General features: G+C 28.9%; 1 protein-coding gene across 1 annotated transcript in view; it reads left to right on the top strand.

Moving 5' to 3' along the window:
* Positions 1–13,012, top strand: part of MED6 (mediator complex subunit 6) — a 43,916-nt gene that overhangs the window by 22,199 nt on the left and 8,705 nt on the right. Inside the window, exons 7-8 of the mRNA XM_067269139.1 lie at positions 3,575–3,643; positions 6,295–6,438. Coding sequence (XP_067125240.1) covers positions 3,575–3,643; positions 6,295–6,438 — 213 coding nt within the window. The remainder of the gene's footprint in view (positions 1–3,574; positions 3,644–6,294; positions 6,439–13,012) is intronic.

Raw genomic sequence — 13,012 nt, 5'->3', positions numbered from 1 at the left:
TAATTAATTAATTAATTAAAATAAAAATCAAAATGAAATCAATTGAAACCTAATATTTCGGAAGTGTGGATAAAGTACTTGTTGTCCGTCTTAATTGATTTGGTTATATTTCATCCAGGCAGTCAGAATTGAGTCTGTTTACAGATTTCTTTGTAAAGCGTTTGTTTTGGTTTCAGTTGGTGGTGAGTAGGGTTTCTCCAATGGGATCCCAGAAAACCCAGGATCCTGGCTGTTTTTGAACCCAGGAAGTTCTTTTCGTCCTGGAAAATCCTGCAAATTTCTTAAAAATTCACTTTTTTTCATATTTTGTGTTAAAGTTGAGAAAATTTTGAAAATAGAAAGTATAATTAACCCATAAACTGTCATACATTTGTATTTATTAATTTTAAGCCTGCTTATTATGGCTTCTCACAGATTGTCAATAATCAATATGTAGCCTATTTGTGACAGGACTTTGAAAATTCTTTGTCAGAATCTGTAATATCTAGAATAATTGTGCTTATACTGTCTTAATTTTAACTATGCCCATAGCTTTGATAACTGCATTATGCCAGGTTATGCAAATTGGGCAAGAATACAAATGAGTATGAAGTATGCAAGTATGAAATTTTTCTTCAAAACCTGATTATTAAAAGCCAAACAAACTGCCAAATTGTTTGGCTATAAGCTTGATGCTGCTATTAAAGCAGCAAAGGTACACAAATCAAGAATACTAGATGGCAAAAGAAAACTTAATGCATCTTGAAAACGAACTAGAAATCTTCCAGGCAGCATGTGGAAAAAAACACAACATTCGTTTTCTCTTAAATGCATTAAAGATGATTCCACCCACATCAATTGAATTGAAAAGGGCATTCTGTGTAGCAGGACTTTTATTACTAAAATAAGAACCACGTTGAGTGATTGGAGTATTGATTATCTTTGCTTTTTAAAATTTTATTATAAAAATTTACAATAATATTTGGTATTCTGTTTTTTTTTTAAAAAACGAAAATGCCTTTTAAGTTAGAAGTTTGATCTAAGTTCGTTTCTTTCTTTAAATTTTTAACTCAATTCAAAGGCATTCTTGTTGTAAGCAGTTTCCAACAAACTTTAATAAATTTGTGAAAATTTCTACATAATTCAAAAGTAATTTTTAATACATATGTTACACAGCATTATTAATATTATTATTTTGGAGATTACAGGATGTATTAAGTTACTTAAAAATGAAAAGTCATATCATTTGATTTTATATAATATTATTCAATTTTAAGATTTATTTTATATCTTAAAAATAATTAATTATATCCTGGGACAAGCAAAAGACCAGGAAATGAAAAACCATAGTGATGACAGAACATTTTGCTTTCAATATACTGTATATAATAGAGTAATAATAATAAACATATAATATATAAAATAGATATATATCTAAGTGTACAAAACACACAGGAAGATTAGTGTGTTCTTATTTTAAACCAACCAAGCATAGGAATAATCTGGAAAAATTGAAATTGCTTGTTAAACAATCATAAAAGGTGGATTTGTACAGTTTTACACATAAAGATATGTAAAATTGTATCTAGAGAATAAAAAAAAAACTGGAAAAAATTCCATCATCCAATAAGTTGGCATATTCAATAACCAGGCACTGTGTCAGTCCCATCGATGCCAAGTTAACAGGATGTCACTGTTTATAGCAGATGAAAAATCGTATGAAACTCAATTATACTTTAACATCAGGTATTATTGTATATCCATTTAATTTATAGAATACTAACTTTTATCTAATTAGCTACACAGTATTAAACTTTATTTAATTGGTTAATTGTTTGATCTATAGCTTTTTGTATAATAATAATAATACAATTTAATATTGAAGTAAATGATAAAGGAATATTAATTTTACATATTTTTATACAAAGTTCTAATTATAAATATTTTGTTAAAAGAATACAGGATGTCATATTAGCTCAGAAGTTCTTTTCTATTATATATATAATAGGATATTTTGGCATATTTATGATATATATGTTATGGACAAAGTGATTAATATGGGCATTATGAATAATGATGAACAAAATCGGGCGTTGTAATAAATTTCAATAATTTATCAAATTGACCAGTCATTATGAATACTGCTATCACCTAGTCGGGCAAAGTGATGATGATAAGTTGAGGAGTGATCATACGACATACGCTAGCCAATCGGCACTCAGTTGCACGTGCATATTGTGTTTAGTACCGAATTTGGCGGCAGTCGCGACTGTTTGTGCTCTTGACAGATTCCTCCCAGAGGGGAGCCGCTGGCAGGCCGCTGATTGTTTAACGTCACTAGTTATTTATTCACGGTAGTTCTTGAACACATGCATCAATAACTAGTATGTATCAATATCTAGTAACGTTAAACAATCAGCGGCCTGCCAGCGGCTCTCCTCCGGGAGAAATCTGTCGAGAGCACAAACAGTTGCGACCACCACCAAGCGACCATCTTGGTGCACATAGGTAAAATTTTGCCATTTAATTAATATAATTAATAGTACTTAGTTTTAAAAGATTACATGTTCTTTTTAAAATACTTTGAAATAATTCACAAAAAATAAATATTTCTAAATGAAATAAGTGAAAGTTTTTTTAAATTTTAAATTCGGTACTAAACATGATATGCAGATGCAACTGAGTGCCGATTAGCTAGTGTATGTCGGATGATCATTCCTCAACTTATTATTATCACTTTGCCCGACTAAGTGATAGCAGCATTCATAATGACTGGTCAATTTGATAAATTAATCAATATTTATTACACTGCCTGCCTTTTTTGGTCATTATTCATAATGACCGTGACTGGGCATTATGAATAATGCCCGGTTAATCACTTTGTCCATAACATATATATCATAAATATGCCAAAATATCTAAAAGTTGTATAATATGTATTTAAAAATCAAAATAATCACTTGATTCTAAAATATGTTTCTGCATATAGCACTTAAAATTTTATATTCTAAACAAATAGTTAAATATTATTTGAAGAATCTTTTAAATATATAATTAAAATATTTTTTTATAAGTTTAATTCTATTGCAACTGTATCTTTAAATGCAGAATTGAAAAAGATTTTAAATTTATTAATTATGTTTGATAATCATGCTGTTATTCAATGTATTTGTAATATAAAACTGTAAAATAATTTGTTATAAAAGTTTACTAATTGAAAATTTTTATTTTAAAAAATATGTAATATATTAATTGCTATATTGTTTTAAATAAATTACATTACTTAGTATACCTTTATGTAATTTTAATTACTTAATTATTTTTGTTGTTATGCTTAATTATTTTAAAATTAATTAAACATAAAGTTTTATGTTGTATTGTTTTTAAAATGGAACATTTATCTGTATATTCAATGCATGCATTTATTTTAATGAACATTAACTTTCTCATTGTATACATTTCAGAACAATGGAAAATATTTCATTTAAACATATTAGAAATTAAACACAACAAATTGATGTATATTTTTAAAATTTTAAATATTTTAAAATTGATTTATTATTATATGTAGTAATAATTTGAATTAATTTTACAGCCATTAGTTATTCAAAATATCAGCCCTCCAAAGGTTATTGGTGGGAATTTAAAGATCATGATTCTTCAGGTAATTTTATTTTTAAATTTTCTGTTTCATATAAGAATATTATATAATATTCCCAAAGATTCTCTGAAAATATTTATGAATATTGAATCATAAATTCTGGATTGTAAGAAACTGTTTTAATTATGTGCATTAAGTTTGAAAGAATAATTATCCTAAATGTCAAAAATTTATGTTTGATTTAATTATTTAGTATATTCTTATAATATAATATTTTACAATTAAAAAATAATGAAAATAATTCTACATAATAAGCAAAATCAGAACAGATTGAATTAAAGGAATCAAAAATTTTTTTACTCAACAGTCTTTTTAGATTTCCTAATCCTTTGGCAGCTACTTTTCAATTCTGTACAGAAGAATCTCATTTAATGGATTGCTCAGGCCACAAAAAATTATCTGTTGTTCTGAGAATCCATTATTTTGTAAACAAAGGATTTCCTGCATACACCAGGGAAATATCCATTATTCAAAAAATTTTTTAACCGCTATATATAAGAAATACCAGTACATTATTCAGTTTCTTGAGATCTCTACTCTTTATACTACAGAAACACATTTGTAACATATGTTTATATTATGCTGTATATTATTGTATGTTATGCTATACATGTGTACAACAAAGCTGACAAAAACTGTAAATACTGTAAGCATAAAAAGAGACAAATTACATAAGCTCATTAGCACTTTGTTTAACTTCATGATTTAAAAAAAAAAATCATTCATCTTAGTATCTTTTGATGCCACTTTTCTGTCTACTGTATACAACGCTGTTTGATATTAGCAATGTCATGTACAATAAACCCATTTGTTTATGCTGAAACTTGTCAGGAATGTCTTTATGACTTGGAAATACTAGATGGCCTTGCTAAATTTTGGCACTACAATTGGACTAGTAACAGTGTTCGCTAGGTGACTCCTCAACAATTGTATCAGCCAGCTTGACTCTCTTTGTACAACTCTTCAATTATACATATCCCAAACGTAACAAGTCCATCATCAAACTCTACAAATTTCCATAAACACTCAAATGTTAACTAAATGTTGAATAAAAATGCAAAGTTTACAATGGATTTGGGGTAGAAAAAAATTTGTTATTCTGAGTAATGGATCTGCTAAAAGGAGGTAAAATTATGTTGATGTGGTTTCATAGGACCTGGAAAAAATCTGTTATTCCGAGAAATCTGTTGTTCTGTGATCCACTAAAACAAGGGTCTACTGTATATTGTTATAATGGAACAACTTGCTGAAACTTGTAATGAGACAGCCTAGTCAAATCATATAAACAACTGTCATAGTTTTAATAGATACAATTTGTTAAAATTATATGTATGTATAATATATGTAACTGAAGACACAATATTCAAATATTTTCAAGTTACTTCACTTATCAACAGGAACTACTGAATCAAATAAGAAATTCTATTATTATGGAAATATAGTTTAAACAAAACATATTTACAAGATATTATAAATGGTAAGAAATAATTAAAACCAAACGTGAAACTATAGTTTTGCAGATTATAACATTAATACATTAAGGAACATAACTGTACAATATAAAATTACAGCAAAGATATGGGTAATAACTACTAGAAAATTAAAATACCCTATAATTAACCTATCCGATGTCGAAATTTCTCTCCGTTGTGTGTTGCCCTGGGTTGAATTTCTGTCGATGCCTAACGAGAACTTCCCATTTTTGAAAAAAATAATTGTGGCTATTGTATTGTCTGAAATTATTTTTTTATTTTGTACAAACAAAAGAAATATACTAATAAATGTAAAAACAAAAAAGTTATATTTTGGAAGTTAGTTTCAATATGAAATTATAATGACTAGTTCCATCTAGTTTCAAAAATGCACAACGTTTGCATTTCCAACTTCCCAATGAGCAACGCATGCACAAATCTCGCACTAGTGCCTGTTTGTAGAAAAAGTGTCGCCATGTTGTATTTTATTTTGACTGTTCTCAGTTCCCTGAGTACCTACAAGTCTGGTTTTTTTTTATGAGTGTGAGTTTTGGGCACCTAATACTTCGTGCCAAATTGCAACTCTTGACATGTACTTCTTCATACCTCTAAGCTGGTAAGCCGTGATGGCACTGTGATTTTATAAATAAGACAGTCTTGTCAAAAAATGCTGACAAATCAAATTTTACTTTACTTGACTTCTTAAATTGACTGCATGACAAAAATAACAATAAACTCTACATGATGTGATTATAATGGAAACAAATATTTCACTTACTGGGAAATCTACTGTTATTTTTTTTTTTTTTTGTTATAATTTTTCTGTTTGAAGTTTGTAATTGATAGTCTTTAAGACTTTTCAAGTTCTTCTTAAGGACTCCACTTTCACACTATATATGCAAAGTTTTGAAATCTATGAAAAGTGTTTTTTTAATTAATTTATAAAAATCTAATATTTTCAAAAATTAATATGAGTACTTTGAACTTATTGTTTGGGTAACAGATTCTCCACCACTGGTACAAAACTTTTGAGAATAAAATTTTGTTTCTTTTTATTAAGTTATTTTAACAATATATATATAGAAAGTAAAGATTTTTTTATAAAAAAGTTTTATGAAGAAAGTTGTAAGTAACGTGATATTGAAATATTAATTAAGTGTTGTTATTTGAAATTTATTTTAGATAAACCAAAAACAAAAGACAAAAGTAAAGAAGAACCAAGTTCTTTGTTTCAACGTCGTCGTGTAGATGTACTTCTGGCTGAATTAGCAAAGAGATTTCCTCCAAAGTTATCATCTCCACCTCAATTGGAAAAGCAGACAATAGGTGAAAGTTTATGCTAATAAAATATTATTAATATCAAAATTTTACTTTTTAAAATAAATTCTGTATTTATGGTATAATTATAAGACAATTTTTCAAATAAAGTCAGGTTTCTGCAGGGTTAGAAATTAAGAATGTCTGATAATTTCCATCAGACATTCAGCTCTAGTCTTCTGGTTGTCCTGTAATGAAATTCAGTTTTCCATATTGCAAGGTGCTTGTTTTTTCTTTTACAAACTATCAAGGTAATAAAAAAAATTATTATGCTTACATACAAAATAAAGCATTTTTGATTGCTTGCACACTATAAAGTCATTTATTGAGTCTATACCTGAAAAGAAATCTTGAACATCCTCAGTAACCTATAAGGTGTTTTTTACAGTAGATGCTAACTTAGAAAAAGAGAGTATAAATTCTTATTTGGTATGTCCAGACTCTGTCAAAACATCTTTTAATGAAGTAAAATTACATTTATAAACTCAAAAAAAAATTCAGTGATATAAAATATACAAAAAAACAGTAATTGGTTATAGTATTAAGAATCACACGCTAAAATTCTTTTTAAATACATATGTTATGGTAAAAGTGATTAACCACCGATTATGCATAATCACCAATCATCTTAGTGAGTTTGATAAATTTCACTAAATTTCTCACTTTTACCAATGATTTTACATAATTTCAAATGAAGTTTGTAAATTTATTAAATATGCCAGAATTTCTCACTTTTATTGATCATTATGTATAATTTCCAAATGAATTTTGTAAGTTTGATAAATATCACTGAATATTACTTTTAAAGCAATTTGTGCATAATTTTCAAAATGTAGTTCATAAATTTGATAAATACCATGAAATTTTCCATTTTTTGTTGTTTTAATAAAGAACTTGTGGATTTAAACAAATTTTAATACAATGAATTAAAAATATATATATTTTTTTATTAATATTGGAATGATTAATTATGATTAATGCTTCTTGCCCTTTTTTATAAATATTATAGAAAACGTTTATGAGAACTTTACTTTTATTTAAGGACTTGTTATACCAAAGAGAAGTGCACACAAAAACTAGAGGACGACAATCATTAGTCAGATGTTTATTGTAACATAAATCTGCGACCTGCATAAATTGCATAAATTGTAATAAATAGATTTATATTACAATCAACATCTGAACATGTATGGTACATGGCACTACAAAAATTGCAATATTGAACACACGTCACATTGTTAGGAAGTTTCTGGATGCTGACACATTTACCAATAACATAAAAATTTAATGTAACACTTGTTTGGGTAGTGTTGCCTTTACTTTGATCTGGTATAGCACTTGGAAACAGTATCAGCTGAGCATGACATTTTGAATAATAATAATAATAATGTGATAGAATGATTTGACAAATGTAAGAAAACTAAGAAAATTCTGTTTCAGCTTGATATGTGTACAAAAATATCAAAATTTGTTGGGAAAAAGTATATCTGTAATAATTCTTACTGTTTATTCAAACATGGCAAACTAGCATGACATTTTGGGTTACATAATTTTTCAATTTTTTTGCATTTGTATTTGGTTGAATTACACTTTTCTTTACACAAACTTTTGGTACTCCTGACCTCCCAAAACTGATGTTTTTCTTGCTTACTCTCTGAGAGAGTGATGTGTTGTACTGTACATTCTCTACTGTAAGAAATTATTCATCACATAGTACAAACTAGTTTTTGGTATACAGTTGTGAAAGACATTCATCCTTTGTTCCCGAGTGACAGCATTCATCATTTTCAATAGATAATATTACTGCCAACATATTTGCTGGATTGCCTTTTGTACTGTCCACAATTGGTATTTTTAGCTTTACTGTTTTTTCTACTTTGGCTACAGCAAACTTCAGCTCTGATATTTTCTTCATTTTCTTTGCTTGGGCTTTTAAATATGCCTTTGGGTTCACTCTCTCCTCAACTTCTTTCTTTCTGATCTTGATTGTAGAAAAACTGATCACTTTCATACCAGACTGTACTTTGGTTCATGAATCAGGGATAGACACAATGGATTGGTTGAGTGATAGCTGTTCATTTTCAATACTTTTTCTGAAATCTTTTCATTGGGTCCTTCTAATTGACATCAATTTTGATCTAATGACTCAATTATTTTTTGTAGCTCCTGTTCGATGCAAACATCTGCTACAGTATCGTTTGGAAGGGATGATATCTTCAGCCCAACTTTTAAGGGTCAACTCAACATGGCTTCATAAGGACTACACTTAATGCCTTGATGATATGATCTTCATGGGCTGCAAAGATTATAATCTCCTGGTCCAGTGTTACTTTTTATCCAAGAGTTACTTGATGAGAATGAATTATTTATCAAATTTACTATCCTAGATTGGCAATTATGCATAATATCTGGTAAATTTAATTAACTAGTTAAGTAACGCTGCATCAGCATGTAGTCGGAACGAAGCTGCTCCCACCTTTATTTTCTAGATTATGAGGGAAAAAGAAACAAAGAATCATTTCTTCTCAACATTATATTTGATTTCTATTGGATCATTTAAAGGTACAAATATAAGGTCAGAATAAGCCATTAATTAATTGCTATGCCAATGTTTCATGAAAATCTGTCTATCACTACAGCCTTGGACTTACAGATTGACTCGTAGTGATCTTTATTGTAACTCTTTAAAAATACTGAGTCAGTTATTTTTTTCACTCAACTCAATGTAACATAGGCAAGACCGATAGCTGTCTCTTTTTTCCCTATATCTATTTTGATTTTTGGAAGAGTTAATCCCTGTGATTTATCTATAGTCATCGAGTATGCTAAGGTAAGGGAAAACTGTCTACGAGATCGCAATATACTGCCATCGTTCGAAGAGCGTATTATGGGAATTATTGGAAACAGATTACCATAGATGAAAGGTTCCTGATAGCTATCGAATTCTACTAAAATAAACAAAGGAAGAGCTTGAGGGCGAGCATTAGGAGCATATATAATGTAGCGTATAGTTCCTAGTGAACCATTGACGAGACCTCCTTGCACCCATAAGTTGACTCTCAGCATGATTCTGGCATTAACTGAGAGATTCAAATACTTGGAGAAGACCAAGAGCTGAGTCATCTTTGGACGAAGGCAGGGCAATATCTGGAGTGTTTTCAGATGCTATATAAGCAAGAGGGCATCCAGTTGACTGCAAGTAGTCTTCGTTGCTTTGTTTAACTTGCTCGTTTGTTGGATATAGCCGTTTGGAACTGATCAAGTTCATCTCTGGATAAATAGGCTCCATTTCTTGTCGTCAGAGTGTTCAGATCTGTATCAGAGAAATCACCCGAAGCTAGATGTTGTAAGACATCTGTGAAGGAACTATCTGCGCTATTTTATCTATGAGAATTACTAAGTTCAATGAACTTCTCAAAAGAATCAAATGTGAATGTAATGTAATGTCCCAACAAGGTCCCTACCTTGTTGGGACATTACATTGTAAAAAACACTCGAGGAGAGAGGAGTATCTTTAACAGGAGGAAGCTGACGAAAATCACCAAACAAATAGATAAAGAATCCACCAAACGGCTCATCTTTATCGGGGTTTATCTCCCTCAATCTTCTCTCGATCATGTAAAGCATTCTTGCACCAATCATTGACATTTCATGATGATGATGAATTTGAGCGACTTCATCTCAATCTGGAATTTCTGTGCAGCTTCTTCATTTAGAGATCGAAATTTCGTACTAACGATAGGAAGACAAAGGAGAGAATGGATCGTAAAGCCATCAATATTGATCACTGCTGTTCCATGTTATAGAATAATAAGTTAAAAAAAAAACTTTTTTTAACTTATTATTCTATAAAGATTCTTTATATTTGTTGTGTATCCAGTTAGCGATAACATTTACCTTTCAAAATTACTGTTTTAATGCTTGTCATATTTTCCGACCACTAGATGACACTTCTACACGTGCGTGCAGGAAGCGACTAACACTTGACTACATGCATTCCTTGTCAACAAAATAACTCTAGAATGAGTTGTCCGATCTTGATGAAATTTTCTTGGACGACTCACCATCACTCAAAAACGAACTGATTAAAATTTCAACTCTCAAAAATGATCCATACTGAAGAAAAACTCCCTATCTTCAGTTCTACAAAAACGGATCATTTTTGAAAGTTGAAATTTTAATCAGTTCATCCATGAGTGATGATGAGTTGTCCAAGAAAATTTCATCAAGATCGGACAACTCATTCCAGAGTTATTCTGTTGACAAGGAATGCACGAAGTCAAGTATTAGTTGTCACTACGTTCCGACAATTAAGTATGCTTATTACTACAAAATGATGAGTATGCATAATCACCGGTAAATGTGATTAATTTGCAATATATGAAACTTTTCACATTTACCAAAATTGTTGGTGATTATGCATAATATCTAATTTTAAATTACATTTTTTATCTTATTTTGAACTCAGCACCATTAATGGGAAGTTAGAATGTTAACCAATGATATTCAAATCTTTGATTAATTGATGAATATGGTATATTCATGTAAATGATACCAGAGACAATATCAAATGCTGTGATTTGAGAGACACTTCATTTCAGCTACTTTTTCACTGAATCTAAAATAAATACACCTATTCTTTAAAATGTTATAAATTCATCAATAATTAAATATAAAGTGGGGATGTTCTTTTCCTCCACACTTGATTTTTGAAAATCTGAAGATTCCCAAAATTTTTTTGTCAGGCATGCCAATGGTTCAGATGCATATTGGCCCATCAGGAATTCAAGAGTTTCCCAAAAGATCTCTTCTGTTGACCTTAGTGAGGCTCTTCCACATACCATCACTTCCAAGTATTGGAAGTGATGTATTTAATGAATGTATTTAATTTGTAATATAATGTTATGCCAAAGACAAATATCAAGTGTCTAATAGAATTTTATAATGCCTTGTAAAACATGAATATGCTCAATTAAAATCTTCTGCTGGTAATTTGAATTCTTTAATTATTCTTTAGTTTTATGAGAATGAATGTTATTATCTTCAAAAATAAATCGAGATATATGGCATTTGGAAAAATTTTACTTAAAGCACAAATATTTTATCTGAGCAATTGTAATGCTTTACAAGAGCTTTAGAGCTGCATTATGCTGTCATTGGGATGCAATTTGAAAAAAGTGTAGACTTATAAATTTCCACTGTAATCCATCTGTTGTCTGTCCTTCCTTAATTTTAAGAACAGTGTTAGATACAAGTCAAGACCAGATGTGGAAAGCTTAGGGGTAAGAAGCCCCGATTAACTATATACAAAATTGAGTAAAAAATACAAAATATATACAAAATATACATAATTTTTAATTGAATTCACATGAATTCAATTAAAAATTTTCTCCTAAATGGAGTTACATAGATGATTGGCATGATTCTGTTGTCACCAGGAAAATTATGATGTACAGGGACAAGACACTACAAATTTGAAGTGGAGAACATATATTTTGAATTGAATAAATTAACAATATGATTAAAAATTACAGCCTGGCATTGTGATGGTATCACAATAATAATTGCTCATCAAAAATATCTTTTTCTGATGTTGAAGAAATAATCCAAAAGTATGAAAAAAAGTTATTGTTTCATGTTCAATTTCTTTTCAGCATTCAAATTTTTTGTTTTAATTTTTATTAGTTTTATCAGACATGAACTAATGCAAATTAAATTAAGAAATTTGTATGATACACAAATATCATGCAAATTTCTTGATTATAATTTGCATTAGTTCATATCTTAACAATACTGTTTTTTAGCAAAATCTATTATAAGTATTTTACTATTGTCAATAAATTGATATGTAGAACTGAATAAGAAGAAAATATTTTTTTAAATTATATTAATTTAAATAAATTTAAATTATATTAATTTTAAATTATAAATTATAAAATGTAAAAATAACATTTTAAGTAATAAACTATAACAGAATTTAAGTAATTACCACTGAGGTTAATTATTTAAAAATTAAAAAAAACCAGTATTGAGTTGCTGAAGTTTCCTGGCAAGATTTAAAATTTTGGTGGTGTCATCTGTTATCATATTTTTTTAAAAAAACTTATATTTTTAACTATTATAAAATGGAAAGAAGCTTAATTTGGAGTGTAGGGATGGGTTTTATAAAAAATTTTAAATGTTAATAACGAGTAAAATTGTCATTAAGTCCGATCCTACTGGAGATACACACGACCCCCATTATCTTGAACTTCACCAAAATTTAATAGCATCAATCCCCTAATACACAAACTTCCTGCAAAATTTCAGAAAATTTCTACAAAAAGCGCAGGATTTATTAAGCTTCAAAGACCGTAAACAAAATCGTGCCACCCACACACACTAATATCCATACATACAAAAATTTTTTATTTTTGCATTTCTTGATGTTTCAATGTGTTTTAGGTTCAAAAATTAAAAATCTTGGGGGATTGTTTTTTGACTGATCACCATACTTTTCTTCTGTTATATATAACAGTTGGAAAAGAAATACAGGTTAAGGTATTTTTTGTTCAATTCTAGATAACAGTTTGTTGGAATAATA

This window comes from Centruroides vittatus, unplaced genomic scaffold (genome assembly GCF_030686945.1).
Source record: "Centruroides vittatus isolate TY-2023 unplaced genomic scaffold, ASM3068694v2 contig_347, whole genome shotgun sequence".
In the NCBI taxonomy this organism is placed as follows: Eukaryota; Metazoa; Arthropoda; class Arachnida; order Scorpiones; family Buthidae; genus Centruroides; species Centruroides vittatus.
Note: the sequence above shows the minus strand (reverse complement) of the source record. Positions and strands in the feature narration are given on the sequence as shown.